Source organism: Natator depressus, chromosome 2 (assembly GCF_965152275.1).
Source record: "Natator depressus isolate rNatDep1 chromosome 2, rNatDep2.hap1, whole genome shotgun sequence".
Classification (NCBI taxonomy): domain Eukaryota; kingdom Metazoa; phylum Chordata; order Testudines; family Cheloniidae; genus Natator; species Natator depressus.
In genome coordinates, this window is record NC_134235.1 from 99,675,299 (window position 1) to 99,697,353 (window position 22,055).

A 22,055-nucleotide genomic window follows, 5' to 3' on the forward strand; every position below is an offset into this window, starting at 1 on the left:
CCCCTTATTCCTACATGTCCCATAATGAGTGATGTGAATTAACATGCATGAGTACAAGTACACTGGATGTTCTAAATTATTTCTTCATTTTCCCTTCCTTAATGAGAGAAGCAGCCCTTTTGGCTCTTGGAAAACCAGAATACAGGATGCAAACAACTGTGTTTGTAAATTTTGATCTGACCTTTAAAAAATAAGCTGACTTTAATTCTTGGGGTGGGGAAAAGGGGGGAACAAAAAACAAACAGCTGACACCTGAATAAATACAAAAAAGTTTATTTAAACTAAAGGGTGTGGCAAGCTCTTTTTAGCTCACTGATTTATGTTGAATACACTCGAGGCTTTGCTCAGAAATCTCTTCCCCCGGCTACAGGTGTGGCTAATTTTATTAGCTACATTTTCCAGGCATCTCATGTACTGACCTATTCCAAGGAGTTCTCTCCAAGAGCACTTGGATCCACTAGAATACACTCAGCACTACTCTCATATCCCTAGTAAGCCAGCAATGACTGACTCATCAGCACTAAGTTCCAGCCCCCAACAGAATGGCTTGATAGTGTGTAACAAAATTAACTTAAACATAAGACAGACATGCACACCATAGGACTGCACAAGCATTACAAGGGCTATATGGGATTCTTAAACTAAGATGATAGGAACACAGGATTAATTTTGCATCTGTTCCGTCAATAAACAAGTATAGAGAGAACCAAACATACACTGAGACAGAATTTATTTTCATATATTAACCCCTCCTTGCATTTTTTTCCCCCTATATGAAACTCTCTAGGGAAGTCCCGAAACCATAGATGGCATAGAAGAGGAAAGCTGGGAGCATCAATAGCAGTAATACACCCTGAAAACAGATGTGCCGGTCTTCAGAGGACTTTACAGTGAACTAAAGAATTGACTCTGAAAATTAATTTTATCCACTGCAGGTTTAAATTATCAAATGCATCGTTTCCACATTTAGTAAAAGAAACAGTTAATTACTCAGTTTCTACTCCTTTTGCACCCTGGGAATAATGAATTCAAGAACTGTCCAAAATTCTTAAAACTGGAGTAGTAAGGCTGCCTTAATTTTCCCAGATTCCTAAAGTTCCTGCTCTAGAAAGCAGTGCTGCCCACAGATCCATTGGCCAAAAACCTTTGACATCATTCTCCACGCTATCATCATCACTGGCTTTAAGGATCTGTCACACTGTCACAAAACCATTGTTTCTTTCCCAAATCAGAGTCTTAAAGCAGTAGAAAATATTTATTATAAGAAAGATCTGTAAGCATGCTCTAATACTATCTCAGCAAAAGCTATGAGAAAATGAGTGATTTCTTTAAACCAACAGTAGTGCACTATTACTATGTAAACTATACTACAGTGCAAGTTTTATTTTCCAGTTCTTCGGATACATACCAAACACTTCATTATCTTCTGAGGATTGTTTGGGTAGTCTGGCTGCTTCGGGGCTTCCTTTATTTTCAGTTTCCTCCACTTCCTCCACTTTTGTCTCCTGTAACACAAATACTTCTTTAGATATACCATTTGAGGTAGCAACTGCAAGGAATATTATTGACATTATTCATCAGAAAAAAACAACCAAAACAGAAAACCCAAAACCCTCTGAAACAAATATTTCTCTTAAATATGTTTTTTTATGAAATGGATATGTTCTTATGTAAATGATGAAACAGTGCTTTTATAATTTCATGCACATGCATGCATATATACAGATGTATAGAAAATAAACCACAGAAAAAACAGAATTTTACTATTTTCATGAGTTTGGGGCAATCTAATAGCTCACTGGAAGCTCCCCTTCTTTCTGTCACTTTCTCATTATGTGGTGGTAAACCCAAATGGATGCATCTGCTCTGCATTTTCACTAGGGATTATTTTATAAAGAATTTTTTTTCTCCCACTCCCTTCATTGGAAGCCATTTTACTTAGTTATGGTTACTGTCAGCAACATGCTTGCATTACTTGTCTTCACCCCCCCTTTGCTATGTCTGTAATTCAATGTTGTATACTGTCAAACTAAAATTACACGCTCTTTGAGACAGGTACTCTATCTTCCTTTAAGTCCGGGCAGGACCTAGCACCATAGGACCTCAGTCTGTTTAGCGCCTCTACGTAACATTGTAATACAAATAAACAGCAATATTGATAATAGTATTTATACAATTGTAATATGTGACGTCACATGCCTTTCATCCCCACCACTGTGACAGTGAGTCTTCAATGATGGAACCAGTACAGTTCTGCACCACACAAGGGGGCTGGATTTGGGGAAAATGCACACTCCCTGTGCTCCACAAAGAGCCCATGCTTGCAAGCACACAAGGAGACTTCTGGTAACACTACCAGACCCTTGCAGTCAGTCACTCAATAGGCACCTACTTATTGGCTGCTTCTTCCCCGCTACACCCCCTTCACATATACAGAGCCCGAGTCCATTTCTGGGTGTGGTCCGAATGGAAGAAGGCTGCTGAGCCAGGCACTGAGACACCTGGACAGAGGGGAGAACATGAGGGATAAGGGGATGGTTTGGGGAGAAACCACCACACACAGTAACTAGGAATATATGGACCTTTGACATTCTGCATAGATTTTGTCCATTACTAGGTGTATATCTACACAGCACCATAAACCTGGGTCCGCAGAGCCCAAGCTTGTGGATGAAGGGTATGTCTACACCGCAGTTAAAAAACCTGCGGCTGCCCCGATCCAACTGACTCAGGCTCTCAGGGCTCAGGCTGTTTAACTGTTGTGCATACGTTCGGGCTCCAGCTGGGGCCCGGGCTCTAGGACCTTGTGAGGTGGGAGGGTCCCAGAGCTCATGCTAGAGCCCGAGTCCGAATGTCTACACCACCATTAAACAGGCTCTTAGCCTGAGCCCCATAGCACAAGTCAGCTGGTACGGGCCAGCCATGGATGTCCATACCCTCAGTGTTTCCAAGCCAATGCTTGAGTGTCCACACTACATTGTAAACTGGGCTAACAAACGCAGGGCCCAGGTCTCACAGACGTGCTAATGTATCCACACCTCACTACACAGACCTTCTGACTTGGGTCTGCAACTTGAGTTGCAGAAGCACCACAAAATGACAGGGCTTGGACACAAGTCACAGTGGGACACAGGCTCTGATCCACCCAGTTAGCAGGGACACAGGATCCAGACCCTGAGTGCCTGCTGACCTGAGTCTGCCTGATTTATATATGGAGAGAAGGGGAGCCTGGGTTAGTATGCAGTGTAGACATACCCTATTTGTTTTTCTTGTCCATTTAGACTGTAAACTCTTTAGGGCTTAAATCATGTGAGAAATCCTGACCCCAGTGAAATCAGTCAACGGCAAAACTCACATTAACTAGAATAATACCAGAATTTCCCCAGGTTTTCTTCCGTGCTTCTACAGAAGCAAATACAATGGGGCCCTCATCAACATGGAGGCCTCTGGATGCTACTGAAATACAAACTGTTAATAAGAAGTGAGACTGGCCAAATACAGCTCATTTTTCATTGATAACCAGTTTTATCAGGTTTAACAAGAGATCTCAAAACAGCAAGAAGAAATTCTATATGTATTTAGGAAATTTAGCAAAACTTGTTCATTTTATGTGTGAACTTAAAGTTTTCACCTTAAGATTAGTTTAACAGCTTTTAAAACTGACAGTTCTGTAATGGGAGCATGCTGTGCATTCATTTCCCATGCCAACCTCATTACTATGTGCCTCACTGACTGCTAAGTAATAATAATGACAATCACAAACATCCAGCTTATAGCATTGTGTACTGGCATTGTATATACCAGTCAGGTACTCAAAACAGATGCATGCAGATAGGAAGTCTGGCATGCATAATCAAATATTTGGAAAAGGGCCCAAAATGACTAATGCAGTATTAAGTATTTCTGGAAAGGGTTTATTAAGAGCTAAAAAGAGACGAGAGAAAGAAACATCAAAAGGCTTTTACCCTAATTTTTAAGAGTAGACAGTATTAAACTACTCAAATAGCTGATCACTGAGAATGCTATTTAATATAAAGAACTGGATGATTCACAGGATTAGTAATTAATTAGACACAGGATACTTCACTTTGAGGACACCAGCTTTGGCACAGGTCAGTAGTAATGAAGTATAATCTGACGGCTTCTCAGTGGCTAATATGAAACAAGCTGATGGAATGTATCTAAATTCCTAGTAGACTGATTCCCATATTCCAATTTGCATCTCTTGACAGTCTCAGATATGTCAAGGACTGACTATGCATGGGTGTGATTCAAAGCATCCTGTACTCTCACCTTACGTTCTACTGTAATAATCTTGCACAAAATATGCTTTGGGAGATATCATTTGAAAACTAATAATGTACCAGTTAATATCATTGTGGTGGAATGCATGCAGCAACATTATACGTAAAGTTATGAATTCTCTCTGAATGATGCTGGTGGCACATGTTTGAACCCATGCAGCCCCATGTAGGAAGAACTAGTCAAGCATGTCTTAATGGGATGTGTGTGCACCTAAGCTGTAAACAGAATCCTCAGACAGCAAGAGGAGAAAGAAAGAACAAAGAAAATCTGCACTGCAGCATACATAGGTGAAAAACAGCCTGAAGCCTCCTCCCTTCTTGCTCTCAGCTTGAAAGAACTTTCTCTTGGGGTCACTCGCAGGAAAATGCATTTCAAAGGGTGAGTGAACTATAAAATTGATGGGCATAAACATCCCAGGTGGTTCTCTCTCTCTTCTCACCTGTTTTCACTCTCCTGCTCTAATTGTGGGAGAACACCCCCTCTCAGCTCTCTTCTGGTTCTTGCGTGGCACTGGAAAGTGCGAGCGCTGCCGGTTAGCCGTAGTGGAGGTCTTCAGTGCTGGAGAGTGGCAGTGCAGAGGATTTCTGCACCCAGAGTCCTTTTTCGGCGCCACGGTCTCTCTCATAGAGGCCAGTGCACTCTGAATCAAAGTGCCGGGCTTGGGGTCCGACACAAGCTGTGCCAGCTGGGGAGGCCCACCACTTTAAGAAAGAGTCGTGCGGGTTGCCCCTGGGCCAGTGGCAGATTAAAGATTTTGCCGCCCCTAGGCCCTGAAATAATTGCCGCCCCCCACCCCTGCCCCAACTCACCTCCACTCCAACTCCACCTCCGCCTCCTCCCCTGAGCGCGCCGCCGGGTCCTGCTTCTCCCCGTTTCCTGCCAGTGCTTGTGCGCGAAACAGCTTCGCAAAGGAGGGGGGAAAGAGGGGGGAACGTGGCACGCTCAGAAGAGGAGGCGGGGCCAGGGCAGGGATTTGGGGAAGGGGACCAATAGGGGCAGGGAGGGGGCGGTGAATGGGGGCAAATTTGTCGGCCTAGGCGTTAATATGCTGCTGCCCTGGGCATAGGCTTCTGGCAGGACCCGCATGGTTTGAACCGTGAGACTGAGGCATGCCCCAGTCCCTGGGAGGGGAGAACGCAGTGGGTGAAACCCCAACAGAAACTTATCTAACTCTACAAACAACTTAGTGTTAGTATTTCAAGTAAACTATTTACAGGTACAAAGAGAAAAAGTACCTGAAAAAGTAGGGGATCGCTTGCCGTAAAAAGAAAAGAGAGCAGCTCCAACAACCCTCCCAGGTGGTAAGAAGGAACTGAAGAGGTAGCGGGTCGGCAGGGGCCTATATACACCGCTATAAAGCCGCGACTCCAGGGGGCTCCATAGCCGAACAGACTGATATCGCTAAGGGAAAAACCTTCCAATAAATGTACACGTGGCTCGCACACACCTACTTCGAATCGAGATGAGCAAGCACTCGAAGAACCAACATTACTGGAAGCCAGAGTGTGACTGGTGTATGCTGAACAGGCCACTGGGGTCAGAGCTGTTGGACCAGGGCTGTAGTTAAACACAGTCACTCAGGATGTGATCTGCATGCTGGCAGGCTGCTTGTGAGTAGCCCAAGTTGGATGCTACAACAGCAAAGCATCATGAGGCACCCAAGATCGCAGGGCAGGGGTGACACAGCCCTCAATGGGGTGGACTGCACCCTGGAATGTCATATGAGGTATCACTTGAAAACTAATAACTCACAAGTCAATACTACCATGGTAAATATATGCAGGAACATCATATGTAAAGGTTATGAATTCCCACTGTATGATGTTACTTGTTGAAAATCAGAGAGTCTTGGCTCAGCAAAAGTTGTTAAACAGGTCTATTCTAAAACAAAGGAATGTTTGTTTACTTCAATTTACATACAAAACCTTAAATTTAATTTAGCAAGCTTTAGTTCTAGACTTAGATGTGTTTTCACTTTTATTTGCTTGTAACTATTTCTAACGTTATCTCTTATACTCTAACTCACTTAAAATGTTATCTTCTGTTAATAAACTTGTTTTACGATTAATCTAAACCAACAGTGCTCTGTTTGTACTAAAGTGAATGTCAATCCCAGTTAATGTGGCAAGCTGGTGGGTTTTGTCTCCTTCAAGGAGCAAACAGATCTTATTATCTCTCTGAATGCTTCAGGAGAAGGACAAGACTATGTAGCCAGACAGCCAGCCCCCCCCCCCTCAGACCAGCATTGCTGGAAACACACGGGAGCCAAAAACCACAGGGCACTTAACATGAATTCCAGCACAGCCTTTGAAGCTGAGAGAAGCACAGGTGTGCTGCTACAATGTGCCTCTGGGAACATATACAACAATTGGGCTCACAGCAGGCAGAGGCGCTGTGACAGACATGGCTCTTAGCCCCTACTAAAACAGCATGATGCACACACACCAACATCCTAGGTGGGAAAATATTTACCCTGATAAAAGAAATGTCCAGTAGTCGAAACTTATTGTTTCTCCCTTGCAAGTGTGAACTACTCTTGTGAGAGCTGGCGTCACCCCGACAGACCAGCCCCAATTTAGCATAGAAAGGAGAAAGAGAATAAAGTAGTACAGAGGTATAAGTAGGGGACCTACAGCACCATGATTTTTGAGTGCTTTTCACTATCTATCTGCTGGTCAGATAAGTGACAGCCTCCCAAGGCTTCTGCAGCTAAGAGGGTCCCTGAGCCTTGTCCCTTATTCGTCTTTCCGCGGAATTGAGTGACCGATCCTGGCTTGGCACCGCTGGAATCAAGAGATGCAAGGAGGGTAAGAAGCACCCACACCTGATCTCCTATCTTTAGTGTACACATATTTTGAAATAGAGCTCTATACTTGGTTTTCTTTCTTTGGGATTGTAGCTTCAGTTTTGTAACTTGTTTGTGTGTGTAACATCTCTACACTTAAATAAGTAGGCACTAGCAATTTTGTAACCACATGATTAGAATCTAGTTTAATAAATTTTGGTAACCATTTATGCATAAGCCTGACTTGTTTCTCTGGTTTACTGTGAAGCAGCCAACACAATTAAAGAACCTCAGCCGTTTTGGCTATAAAGCCTGGCCATTAGGTGAGAGTACTAAGAGCCTAGCGTTGAGTTGTGCCGCCTCCACGGGGCAAACTCTTGGGGCACCTGTCAGTCAATCCTGACTGCCCGCTGCGAAGGAGCTCTGAGCTCTAGCAGTTAAAGTCACGGGTGTGGAGAGGCTCTTAGTGCTGCCATTGGGGCACCTGTCAGTCAGTGTTGACTGCCCGCTGCGAAGGAGCTCTGAGCTCTAGCAGTTAAAGTCACGGGTGGTTAGGACCTTGGGGCATCCGTCAGCCTAGCCCGGGCTGCCCGCCGCGAAGGGACAGTGCGTCCTAGCGGTTAAAGTCACGGATGGTATAAACGGGCATAGCTGGCACCTCACCAAACATCCCTGGCCATCGGCTAACAGACTTATGGTTGCCAGCCCTCCAGGATTGGCCGGGAGTCTCCCGGAATTGGCATTGATCTCCTGGTGACTATTGAAAGCAATCCGGGAGATTTTAATAGGATATTTTAAGAAAATCACATTATGTCATATTGGGGGGGAAAAAATCTCCTGGAATAGCTTCAGTCAGAGTTTAGAGTAGCAACCGTGTTAGTCTGTATTCGCAAAAAGAAAAGGAGTACTTGTGGCACCTTAGAGACTAACCAATTTATTTGAGCATAAGCTTTTGTGAGCTACAGCTCACTTCATCAGATGCATTCAGTGGAAAAAGTCAGAGTTGGCGGCCCCAACAAGACTACACATGTCTGGGGCAGTTCAGTAGTGGGGCTGTTGGGGTCACCTTCTAATATGAACCATGTCTGGTAAAGACAAAAAATGTGATAAGTATGATAACCGATGGCAGGTTGTTGGATTCAAACTGGCTGAATCAGAGCTGTACAGCATACCGAACACAGAGTACATGGTGGCTGCTAGTTGTGTGTATGTCCCAGGCAGGGAGCCACAAGTAGCAGAAGCATTTTGCAGCATTCAGGGTTATAATACAAGTGGTGACAACCTCTCACTGGTCTCAGCTACACTCCAGAATGTGACAAGGGACCCTCAGGTTTCCAGGTTGGGGAAAATCTAAGAGAGATTGCATTGTTATTTGTGCTGAACCTGTTCTATGAACAGTTGATATCGACAGACATCAGCTCTATAAGGCCCTAGACGGGGACACGGACAAGAACGCACGTCTAGCACAAGGCAGAGCAGAAACCATTAAGTACACCTGCATGACAGGACTTCTTCCACAAACATGGAAATAAAATTTTACATAATATTTAAAAAAAATATTTAAGAATATTTAGTAAAGAACTTGATTACTGGCATAACTGAAATTTGCAGCTTTGTATAGAAACAGAATGGTCCAGTGTGGACCAGATGCTCTAAAAGCATTTTTCCATTACAGAGAAGGAATTTAAAATCTAGTTTAGCCAGCTGTTTTAATTACCCACTCTGGTGTCCTAACATGCCCCCGACCATCTCCTTCTGCTCTAATGAATAGAACTGCGAAAACATATTCCCTCACATTGCCTGAGCTGTGCCTAGAGGGATTCCTTCATCCACAGCCACAAAATGTTTGTAGTAGATTTTTAAAATAAAGGCACATTATGTAAGTCATCTCTACTGTAACTCTACTGAAGTGAACCGTGACCTTCAGGTTGGATTCAAAATGCAATTTTGGGGGCAAAATATGCTTATTTTGTATGATTGCACTATAAGACCTATAGCCCTCTCCCCCATTTAGGATGAGATTTAAAGAAGGTAAAACATTTAGGCCCTGATTCACAAAAGCATTCCTCTTCAGGAAGGGTGCTTAAATATTTGCTTAACTTTAAGCACATACTTAAGTTCCATGAATTAAATTTGAGATGTGGTTAAAGTGCTTTTCTGAACAGAGATGGACTTAAGCACATGCTTAGGGTTCCTGAATCAGGATCTTAATCTTCACTTATGCACAATCACACAAAGTCTTGGTGCCCATGCTCCATTCCACTGTGACAAAAGAGCAAAATCGCATAGATTGCTGAGACAGAATTGATATTTGTTATGCCCTATCTGAACAAGTCCAAATTTCATTCCAGAATTTTACAAAGACCCTAACACACAAGCCAGTGCCCCAGGTCATGATAGATGGTAGTGACCAAAACCCTTGAATATACTTTATTTAGATTCAATTGTAAGAAAGAGTTCTCTCTTTGAAAACTATTCAGATGATCCCCTATTATGAAACAGTTGTAAAGAAAGAAGCATCTATTCCAGCAGAACTAGCTTCAATGAACCTGTACACAAAATAAAAGCCAGGCTTAATTTAGGTTAAATATTTTCCTAGTTTCACACACCAGCAATTTTTTTTTAAACTCCTTGTTCCCCCACACAACAAAAGAATCCTTGCCTTGCCCCCCACCATGTTCACACCCCACCATGCATTAAATGTAAATGAACATTCTTTATTTTTATAAGCAACTTTTTATTTTGAAAATGGCTATTGTCAAAAATTATTAAATATTTGCAATGAATTCCAACAAATTCCAAAGTGCATTTACAAAGGACGGTAATAACAAATACCAAGAGCAATTCTCTTTCCTCCAGCCAGGATCAGAGTCAAATCAATGGTATATTGCAGGCTGCTGATTAAATCTAATATGTCCATTCAGACTCTGACACTTATTCTTCACTAGGAGATCATCAACCACTGAGACCAGTGCAATCAAAATATAATATCAAGTAGGATTGAGAGCAGTCAAGGAAATCTGAGGACCCTAATTTATCCAGATTGTCACTCCACAAACTTCTCAATAGCCTTATCCAAAAAGAACAGGCTAAAAGTGTGTGTGTGTGTGTGTGTGTGTGTGTGTGTGTGTGTGTGTGTGTGTGTGTGTGTGTGTGTGTGTGTGTGTGTGTGTGTGTGTGGCAATAGTTAAACAGATAAAGCTTCAACATTAGGATTATTAAAAGAGGGGAAAATAGCAAAGTGAATTGTTATTTGAGCTAACGTTTGCCATACATTAAAAATTCAGGCCTAAATTGTCCAAAAATGACTAATGGGATCTGGCTTTGTAAAAAGACATCGGAAATTGAAATATAAAATCCCAAGAACAAAAAGTTGAAGAACAAAAAGACAAATCAATAATAGCTACGAAATTACAGCTACTTACAGCTGCTCCCATTTCTCTTTTGTGCCTAAGAACTGCAGCACACACAGTGTGAGGACAATGTAGACTAAAATATCTCACGTGCTGTGACACTGAAACATAAATAGGTGAGCTAACAGGATGCCATGGGTCATCACTTTGCTTTTACTGGTTCAATCAATTTTCACAGTCACGGAACAAAACACCTTGAAAATTCTTTCAGAGATCCCAAAAATATAAATATGTGGCAAGAAAGGTTTTCTCGCACCGATAGGACTATATATATAAAATGTATATTATATAAAATGTAATTATCCACAAAAGTTTGACTCCTAACCTATACAAGCCCTGAGACAATAAATATCTATGCCAGAGAGAGCCATGAAGAACATTAGGCGTGTAGCAAATACAAACATCTGATGCATGTTTTATTTTAACTTGATATTTCTATTTGATCCAACCCCTCCCACAGTGTTCTAACAAGTTACAGTAATGTCATAGGAAAAATGCTCAACTATGGATTCCCTCACTTAGGCAAAAATCCACATGATTTCACTGAAAAATTTTGCCTAAGTAAGGAATGAACTCTACGCTATCAAAATTCATCCAAATCATACTGTAAATAAATATGTAAATATAGGATTTTGCAAACATTTTACCTTTAATTAATAAAAGCTGACAATAATGCACAGTTACTTTCCTTTCATATCCTATGTTGGAATATGTCAATTGGTAAGAATGATATTCTGTTCCACATTTTCCAACAATGGACAGTGCCTGAAATATCTCCATTGGCTATAATAGAGAGGTTTTCCCCCTAGTATTTATATACTGATTTACACCAACTGAGAATTTGGCTCACATATTTCATATTAATATGGATACAGTTTTAGATAAATGAGTTGAATTGTTTTTCCTTAAATAGGCAAGTGAGGAAAATACTGAAAACTGCACACTCCACAATCAAAAGCGAAGGTTTAAGATTTTCAAAAGTGACTAGTGATTTTGGGTGACATCTCAGTGTTTAGGCACTCAAGACACCCTAAGAAGAGGCCTGATTTTCAGACATTGGGTGCACAGTATTTGTGAAAATCAGATAGTTTTCTAATGTCACAACTTGGGGCACCCCAAAATAGAAGCACCCATAATCACAAGTCACTTTTGAAACTCTTGCCATTTATTTATAAATTCAGCAGGTTTGATAAGTACCAGCTATTGATTTCCTTGCTTTTTATATGACCAAAATAGGATTGGTCAAAAAGTGATTTTTAACATTATTAGCGTGATCAATTCTTTCTAAAGGAGACACATATAGCAGGAGGACCCAAAACAAATAATACACACACAATTTTTTTAAATTCCATTGAAGGCCAGTAGCTCTGCTTCTCTTCTCTCTCCAAATCAATGGAGTTGCATCAGATAATATGAACCTTAGATACTCAAATGTAGTTCTGAGTATATTCCAAGGGAATAATACAACTGTAAAATAAAAAGGCATGCTTTTTTGTTCTGTAATTCAAAGGGGTACGGAAGGAAGAGAAAAGAGAACTGCAAACAATTGGTCTTGGAAAACATATTTTTGATTCTTTTGCAGCCTAAAAGGTCTCTCTCTGCTTCAAAAGGACTCCACACAGTGGGTAAACAAACACAAATTCAGCCACTGTCCTCTGGCATTACTACCTATGCACACAAAAAAGGATTCAAAGTATGATAGTAACCCTGGTCCCAAAAGCTTTAATCATAAGATTAGGCAGCAGCAACAGCTACATATACTAACTTACACTGACAGCAGGTTGCTGAATCTTTTATTTTAACAGCAGCATCTTATCAATTTCTAAGAGACCAGTCCACCTTTCACATTTTAAATCCCACCACCACATTCAACTGGAGATTACACAAAAAGCAATTTTAAAAAAAGAGATATTTTGTCTAGCAAATCCTCAACATTGTGTTCTGAAACAACTTCAGTTGATATTCTACCACAGTAGTCAGGAAATCTGAGCAAAGGGAGGTTTAAACTATAAGAGCCAGATTTTGATCTCAAACTCATGGCAGCCTGGTCTCAGAGGCTGTCTCCCGCACAGTTGCAGGACCACAGTCCTTAGGTAACAGTACGTTAGTGTCACCAATAGTCATGTGATCAGAAAAGGTGCCAGGTCTCTCAGACTTTCCCCCACAGCAGGAGCAGTCCATAACATTTTTTAGGCAAATGTCAGGACTCTGGACCAAAACATATGAGCAACACAGTTTGTTATCACTAATGTTTAAATAAAACAAGTTATTAGAATATGGGAAAACACCCAGAATGTACTTTAACTGCAGTTTGGTACTAAAAGTTTTAGGACATCATCTAAGGCTCCTCAGATGAGTGGGAGTCATTCTATTAACAACAATGAGCTTCTGATCAGACTTTTGGAAAGGAAAAAAAATATATATTCTTAAGATTTAAAATTAACCAGTTACGTATAAGCCATGGCTTCACAGAGCCTTGGAAAATTATTTAGTTTACACAGTGCCGAGTATAGACAGGGTCTATAAAGCTTACACTCTATGGGCTCAGCTGTGGTTTTGCCATGAGCTCTGAGAAAGTGGGAGAGAGCTGTTCTGCATACCACTACTACCACAGGGGCAGACCTATACTCCTGAAGCATTCTTCTCCCATGTGGCTGTACTAGCTGATGCATTTGGTTTGGGAAAAGCCAGGGCTCTGCACATTATTGCCCATCTTTTCATGGGAAAGGTGAGGGATAATATAGCAGCTCTGTGGCACAAGGGAGCGAGGGGTTGCTGCATATGTAGTAAAAATTGCTTGACACGCCCCATTATAAGACCCTGTTCAAAGTGGTTAGAACTTTGCAAACTTTAGCCATATTGGCTGAAGTTTTCCATGCCAAGTGATTTAAAAAAAATATAAAAAAGCTTCAGCTAAAAGCAGTTCAGCTGTTTCCGAGAACAAGATTAAAGAAAAAATACATCATTTTGCCCATGTTCACAAATTCTTACCACCATTTCACTGAGAAGCTCTAGTGCCTCCATACTTGGAGGTGGGGTCTTGAAATTTGGTAGAGTCCCCACCCTGGTGTGAGGGATGTGCCCTTTGCCTTGCGCCTGTGAAAAACCATGCCCCAATTTGTCTAAGTTTTAATCCTATGAAAAAAAACAAACAGTTTGCACACACTCAGTAGGGACTTTAAGTCAGAGTTTGGCAGCTAAATTCTCTGAAGATTCAATCAGGGCTGAGCATGCTCTAGCCCAGGGATGCGGGGGCTGAACAGGACTTGCCTGGTAAATTTCTGCTCCCAGCTGCTATGAGCCATTGTGGCATCACAGGAACCGAGAGCAGGGAAATTCTGTCTTTTGTGGTCAATGGCCCCACTGCAGGAGGAGGCAGCAGTCACACTGGAATCCAGAGAGGCGTGAGGAATGGATAGGGGGAAAGATGAGGGAGTTGGAATAGAAGCAGAAGGGAGGGAGGCAGGAGCCAGAATGAGGAGCTGGATAGGAGCTGATGGGGAAGAGAGGTAGGAAAGGAGTGGATAAGAGAAGAAGGGGACAGGAACAGGAACAGGAGCCAGGGTGGAATGGTTATGAGCAGAAGAGTACAGAGACAGGTAAATGGGCCTGTAACCACTATAGCACACTCCCTTACATAACCTAGAATTGAACCCAGGATTCCTCCATCTCACCATGCCTCTGCTGTCAGCAAATCTCTCTGCAACACACTGACAAAATGTCCCATCCCCTTTTCCAGCCTCTTTCACATTCAGGATAACAACCTATTACTAATACTATTCCTACATTACCTCAAGCGATAGAGATCCATGCTGTACATCTAAAGGTCTACGTCCTGCTGATGTCCCTATCTGTGGATTAATATGGTTCCCCATGATGGAATTTCTGTTTTCTTCATTTGGGGTTGTTTGATTTTGTTTTTTTAATTAGGAAATTGCGCACGCGCACACACACACACACACACACACACACACACACACACAATTAATTAGAAGAACATGATTAAGGTTGCAAAGTCAAGCACTTGAAGTTAGCAAATGCAAGAATTAAGTTTATCTGTGCAACCATAATGCTATCTCCTGGTGCATATGCATTATGATCATATACTTTTTTTCCCCTCCCTAGGACCTCTGGAGCGTTCAGTGCGCTGGATGGACAGAGCTCAAATGGATCAGGACTGTGTAAGGAATGAGGCTTTAGTCTGTGGGACCTCTGCTCCATTTGTTGCAAAAGTTAGAAGGTGTGCAATGAAAGAAGTAGGGAATTATAGGAAGAGAAAGATGGTCTCCTGTCCTGGAGAACTGGATTCTATCCCTGCCTGTGCTACAGATTTCCTGTGTAATGTTGGGCAAGGAATTTAAACAAAACTTTTCACATTTTTCTACTGTGTTCCTCATTTTTTGGATGCCCAATATGAGATACTTGGGGCTAAATTTGCAGAAGTGCTGAGCACTCACAAATGCAACTGAAATCAACTGGAGCTGTACTTCAAACATATAAAATGCCAAAAGTATGCTGAAAAAAATCAGTCTAGAGGGCTCAAGACAATTTTTGCTCTAATCACCATGCCTCAATTCTCCACCTGCATACTACCATCCTGTATCTCGGAGGGGTGTAGTGAAGATAACTTAATTAATGCTTACGAAGCACTCACATAATATGCCCAAAGGACCATTAGAAATACCCATGAAGGAATCAGTAATTATGTACTCAGAGCAGAATTTGAATAGCGTGTATTAAATGTGTCTGGGGTCATGCACTGAATGTGACAGAAATATTGACTTGACAAGTTAGTCACTGAATGAAGCACGGGACATGTGGAAAAAATAGCATGGGACCATGTAGTTAAAAATTATCATAGAGCATACATATGAGGGGGCTGAACTGATGTCGCACTGGCAACCGTATTTCTGCCATTTCCTAACTTTTAAGTGCTTGACTTTTCGTCATTAATATTCTTTTAATGTTGGGGTTCCTTAACATAACTATTCTTTGTTTGTAAACCCTACCTATTTACAAGCACTTTTTAAACAATACAAATAGACTCCCTGACTCAGAGAGCGTACAGTCTTTGGACTTAATCCAGTGAATTCATTAGAAGTCTAAGGATTCAGGCACCAAAGGCAAACAAAACTGTCATAACAAAATGTAATATGGACAAGCACACGGCCTGGATTTGGTCAGGCCCTTACATGACCTAGCCAATTCCTGCTCTCCTTACCCTACACAAACAGCATAGCAAGAAAAGTATTGTAGAGCCCAAGAGCGCTCGCACTGAAACATATACACACTACTACACAAACAGCAGATCAGATGAATATTGAGTGAAGAGATTACAATGGGCCTTGTAAACTGAAATAATCACTTTAATCTTGTAGACCTAAATTAACACAAAAATAAAATCCCAACCAACAAACCCACCCTACAAAGAGAAAAACCTCAGTAGGCCATAAAATATATTAAAAATGGACATTTAAAGAGCAGATGTGTTACTGAATTTTTCCAGCTGCCATGCATTATTCTGGGAACTGTCTGGATTAATTTTGATACTTGGGGATCAATATAATACAATACATCCCCTCCTAATATAAAGACACAAACAATGCAAAAGAACCCTCCCCACCAAACACTTCACGATAAGAAAAATGAGCCAATTAAAAGCAAACAAGCAAGATGGATAGAGAGGGCCAACCCTACTTCCCTTTTTGGTTTTATAAGGTTCTTTTATACAGATGGCTTCAGAAGCCAGTGTCAGGTGAAGAGTAAGCCCTTACTGAGGTAACCATTCCCCCATATGGTGCCTCTGTATCAGCAAGATCACCGTGCTTAACTGAGCAATTATACTGTTTTATAATATTGAGATGTTAGATACCCAATTCTCCTCCAGATGTGCAGTATAGCCAGCTCTGAAAGTCTGTAGCAAGCAGTCAGTCAGGTCCAGTCCTGTAACTGGATATATCCAGACAAATGTCTGCATCTGCAATGAACCCCATTGGTTTCAACAGGACTCCTCACAGGAAAGCAGGACTGAACATATGGGTTTAATGGAAGGAGCAGGGGCTGAGAAAAGGACATTTTGTGGTGCTCCCAGAAGTGAAAAATCAGAACTCTAGACTCCAGATGATGGAAACGGACTTCCACAATAACCTTACTACCTACCTACACAGAAGAACTGGCTTTAGCATGGGCAGCATGGTTAATACATAGGGAACAAAACTGTCAGAGACTGTGTAAAGGTCATCACATCTGTGACTCATGCAAAAGCAAAGTCTGTTTTATTTTTCTGGTTTTGTTTTTGAACTCAGTGGAGAAACAAGACTGATAAAATGATAACATGGCTGTTAAAGCGTAGGGCAGAGCAATCAACTACAGTTACCAAACGCAACAGCGCATAGGATTACAGACATCTGTATGAATGTAAACAGATTAGGCTAAATCTCCGGATAATCATTGCAACACACAACAGAAAGGTTAACAAAAGTGGCAATATTAAATGGAATATGTTAGTACTTTTGTACAAACAGTAAAACTCTCACATCTCTCAGAAGGGAATAGGGACGTCTCAGAGGTAAAAATTACCAAGGATGAAATTACAAGTGCTGTATAAATGCTCACTCTGGGCAGGTCCCCGGAGAAAGACAGATTTTCTAATGATTTATTTTTAGCCGACTGCACCATCAATGTTTAGCTGACCCTTTGACGGACTGCACTGTGCAAACATCAATTAATCCTCAGATAGACCCCTTTAGACGGATAAGAAAATAATACTCTTCACTGTTCATAGATGGAGAAAGAGACACAGACGGAGGGATTTGCCCAGGCCACACAGTCCATCAGTGTCAGAGCTGGAAGTTTCTATCTCCAAACCATTACTTGGTTTTCAGTGTGAAATACTTAAAGCAGGCCTCCTATGGATAAGGCTGCCCTCTTCTGGTATGTACATTAAATAATACAATATGGACTCAGAGTATAATATGAATGGCAACGTTTACAAATGAAAACATGTTAATATTTACCTAAATTCAAGTAAAAAAAAATCATGAAAACGTGTTCCAAACTAGCAACATACTACATAAAATTTAGTTCTTTAGCAACAATGAACAAGTTTTTTATATCTGTAAAGTAGAAAAAATAAAGCAAAACAATTCATTCTCTCTCTTATATATTACTATGAACTTGAGTTAAGGCAAGGATTGCGTGTCCGGGAAGTGATTCACTCAATCATCATACCTGGGAGTGCCTCCCACTCCCAGGTGACAGCTGATTCATCTGCAAATAGACACTATTACTCATCTGGAAATAGGGAAGGTTTTTCTACTACATTAATAGGTTTCATCTACATTACAAAACAAGACCATGACAAGAAAGCATTTTTCTTTCATATCTTCAAATAGCAACACATATATGCTTCATAATACAAAAACTGCTCTCACCCCTTCTGAATGTCTCAAGGGCAAATTTTTGAGGAAGCAAGGAAGCACTCTTATAATATACTGTGGCTCCGGAGGATATGAAAAACTCAGCGCCAGATTAACTCTCCTGTGGGCCTGGGGCTATTAGATTTTGTGGGGCCCCTGTATACTTCCTTGGAGGGAGTTTGGTGCAGGAAGGGGCTGGGGCAGGGGATTGGGGTGCAGGAGGGGGATTCTGATCTGGGGCAGGGTGTTGACGGGTGCGGGAGAGAGTGCGAGGCGCAGTCTCCGGCCAGGAGGCGCTTACCACAGGCAGCTCCCAGCCGGCGGTGCAGCAGGGGTTAGGCTCCCTGCCATAGCCCCATTCCTCTCCTGGAAGCGACTGGCTGCTAGCACGTCTCTGCGGCCCCTGGGGAGAGTGGGCAGCGGGTCTCCATGCGCTGCCCGCGCCCGCAAGTGCTGCCCCTGTAGCTCCCATTGACCGGTTCCCGGCCAATGGGAGCTGCGGGGATGGTGCTGGGGGTAGGAACAGCACACGGAGCCGCCTCCACTGCCTCCCGCCCCCCCCGCCAGGGGCCGCAGAGTCATGCCAGTAGCCAGCCACTTCTGGGAGCGGTGGGGGGCCACAGTATGCAGGCAGGCAGCCTGAGTGCCCCTTTTAGTGGCCCAGAGATCGCTGCCTGTGTTTACTTTTTGTGGGGCTCCCCTTGAGCTGGGGCTCTGGGCTGCAGCCCCTAAAGTCCCTGCCTTAATCCGACCCTGGAAATACTGCCCAGATATTTAGAGTCAAAACAAAAGAAAGACCTGGAAAATACGGAAATTTTGATTTACTGTAAAAAATGTACAGTATTTGGCCTCTGTTTTAGTAATATACAGAATTCATAGGATTGATGGCAATGGAACATCCAGGCACACGTACAGGCAGAAGCAGCAGTAATACCAGGAGCAAACAGAAACAGGCATTTACTACTTTGCAGTGAAGGAGAGCAATGATGGATGACACCAAGAAAGCTGAGGTGTTTAATGCCTATTTTGCGTCAGTCTTCACTAAAAGTATTAATTGTGACCAGATGCTTAATATAATTAACATAAACAAGAAGGAGGAAGGAACACAAAGCAGAATAGGGAAAGAACAGGTTAAAGACTGTTTAGATAAGTTAGATGCAACTTATGTAAGAAGTAAGTTAGATGTCAGCAGAAGCCTGACGAAATCCATCCTACGGTATTTAAGGAGCTGGCTGAAGCGATCTCTGAATGACTAGCCATTATCTTTGAGAACTCACAAAGTATGGGTGAGGTCCCAGATGACTGGAGAAGGGAAAAAAATAGTACCTCTCTTTTAAAAGGGGAACAGAGGTACCAGGGAACTGTAGACCAGTTAGCCGAACTTTAATACCTGGAAAGATACTGGAATAAATTACGAAACTATCATAAACAACTAGAGGATAAGCTAATGAGTAACAGCTAACATGAATTTGTCAAGAAAAATATCATGCCAAACCAACCTAATTTCCTCCTTTGACACGGTTACTCACCTAATGGATGGGGACAGGGGTGGGGAGAGCAGTAGACATGATATATCTTGATTTTAGAAAAGCTTTTGACACAGTCCCACACAACATTTTCTTAAACAAACCAGGGAAATGTGGTCTAAATGAAATTAATGTCAAGTAGATGTACTATTGGTTGAAAAATCATATGCAAAGAAATAGTTATCAAAGGTTTGCTGTCAAACTGGGAAGGTGTAACTAACGGGGTCCTACAGGGTTCAGTTCTGGGTCTGGTACAATTCACTATTTACATTAATGACTGATACCAGTCTTCAAAATACATTAAGGGCTGTTATAAAGAGGATGATGTTCCCCATGTCCACTGAAGGAAGGACAAGTAGTATTTGGCCTAATCTGCAGCAAGGGAAATTTAGGTTGGATATGAAGAAAACTATCCTTATGGTTAAGTAAGTTAAGTACTAGAACAGATTGCCAAGGGAGGTTGTGGAATCCATGTCACTGGAGGTTTTAACGAACAAGTTAGACATATACCTACCGGGGATGATCTAGGGGTACTTGGTCCTACCTCAGTGGAGATGATCACAGAATCCTAAAAATTAGAGATGGAAAAAGGCCCAGGAAAAAGTCCATTCCTTACATATGATTGCGCCTCACTCTGTGCATGCGTGTGCTCGTGTGCATGCGAGATAGAGAAATATGCTGCTGTATATTTTCTAAAACATGAACACCCTAATGTCTACCTCTTTAAGAAAATATCCTATACAATACAGATATTTATTACTTCTCAGACTGACAAACAAAATATGATTGAGACAAAACTGATAGGATTTATACTAGTTTCTTCCCATTGCCCTCTTACAGTAGCTGACCAAAAGGTAATTTTTATTACACCTGATCAGCTTATCATTGGCTGAGACCCTGTGACCTAAAATAAAGAAGCCTCAGCTAATTCCAAGATTACAAGCCCACTCTTAGGCACTTCTATAACTCTATTCACACATGTACTTCACGCTGATTTGCTCCACAGGTCGATATTTGTGACCTATTTTAGGCCTAGTGGTGCTGTGTATAACAATGTTTGTGACCCAAATCTGTAGGTATATTTTAAAGGTGTACCAATTAAAAAATTGTCATCTCTTGCCATGAAAAATAAAGTGCTCTTTAACTATTAACTAGAGGCTTTTGTACTGTAACTTGGTTGGCAAATAAAGCATGATGAATGTGTTGGGCACAAGTCCTTCCCCAGCCACCACAAATGCAGAGAGGCCAATGAATTGTATGTGCTGGAGTTGGACAGGATTTGTGAAGCTGAACAGCGGGGTACTTAGGAGTCGTAAAGTAGGTCTACACAACAAAAACTGTTCACAGGCTAGCCTACCCAAGCTAGCTTGAAGCCGCCTAACCTGGGTAACAATAGCAATGAAGTGAGAACAATTCAGTCTTCAGGGTGGGCTAGCAAATGGATTACATACCCAGTGTCCTCACTGGGTTTGCACTACCCATGCTGAAGCCAGCTGCCTTCACATACAAGGTGGATTCACGTTAGCTCAGGTAGACTAGCTCATTCGCAGCTTTTGCTATGTATACATACCCTTAGAGACTCCCCCCACATATCAACATAACGAGGCTTTGAGAAACAGCACAAGGGTCGTCAGGGTGGGAGGGTATCTGGGGTGACGTTGGTGGAACCACTGGCAACTTCTCCTGCTCCAATCCCAAACACCTCCCACAGATTAAGAGATAGGGAGCAGAAGGGCATTCTGCAGCCTCAGGCCAGTAGTGGCCACAGAGAGGCTCCAGAGCCTGGAACAATTCCCCTCTGCCCCCCGCATCCCCCCAAGCACCACCTGCAGAACAACAGGGAGGATCTGGTCCTTAAGTGAGCACAGCAGCTCATATTTCTTTGGATTACTAGCAAGATGTGACAAAATTTCTGCATCTTTACTCGAGTTCTACTAAATAGCATGGGATTCAGTGGCTAGTTAGTGCACCTGGGAGGCTGTCCAACAACAGAACTGTGCCCCTTTTAGTTGTTGCAGGAGAAGGAAGTCATTTAACTGAAGTGCCTTGACAGTTAAATGACAGACCAGCCATAGCTGCAAAACCGAGCATGCAAGGCAATCTGGATCAAGCAGGCATACACGTACAGGCAGCCTACAGTTGCAGAATAAAGTGTTAGCCGGAATGTAATATATTCTTCTGCAAAGAGACAAAAAAAACGTAAATAGAATCCAATATCTATAAGAGTCACTACATCCTTTTAACAGGTTACACAAATCACAATGTTAAACTTCATAATTGGACATGATCTTCCTCTAATCAGATAGGCACCCGCAGGAGCTTCTGCCAGTTTAACTGAATGAAGACATTACCTGTGAAAGACATGGGAGCTACCTGTAACATTTTATGAATATTATATGTCCTTCTGTTTGTTATTTTGCTGTTCATTATATGACTACCAGGGCTTAATTCCAGCAGGAATTTCTACAGGAAAGGGGACAGGAGTTTCAGATAGCCCTATTTACCATATTTAAAGGGACATTGTAGGCATCACCTCCTTCAGAGTTTACCTCAGACCACGCTAAGGTCACCTGTCTGGCTGATAACCCCAGGGGTGGGGGGGTGATCC

General features: G+C 42.1%; 1 protein-coding gene across 2 annotated transcripts in view; it reads right to left on the minus strand.

The window, feature by feature from the left end:
* The window catches only part of MBP (myelin basic protein), a 163,517-nt gene that overhangs the window by 85,297 nt on the left and 56,165 nt on the right, over positions 1–22,055 (minus strand). For both annotated transcript variants that reach the window (XM_074944736.1, XM_074944737.1), the window contains exon 3: positions 1,409–1,505. In XM_074944736.1, the coding sequence (XP_074800837.1) occupies positions 1,409–1,505 (97 nt within the window). The remainder of the gene's footprint in view (positions 1–1,408; positions 1,506–22,055) is intronic.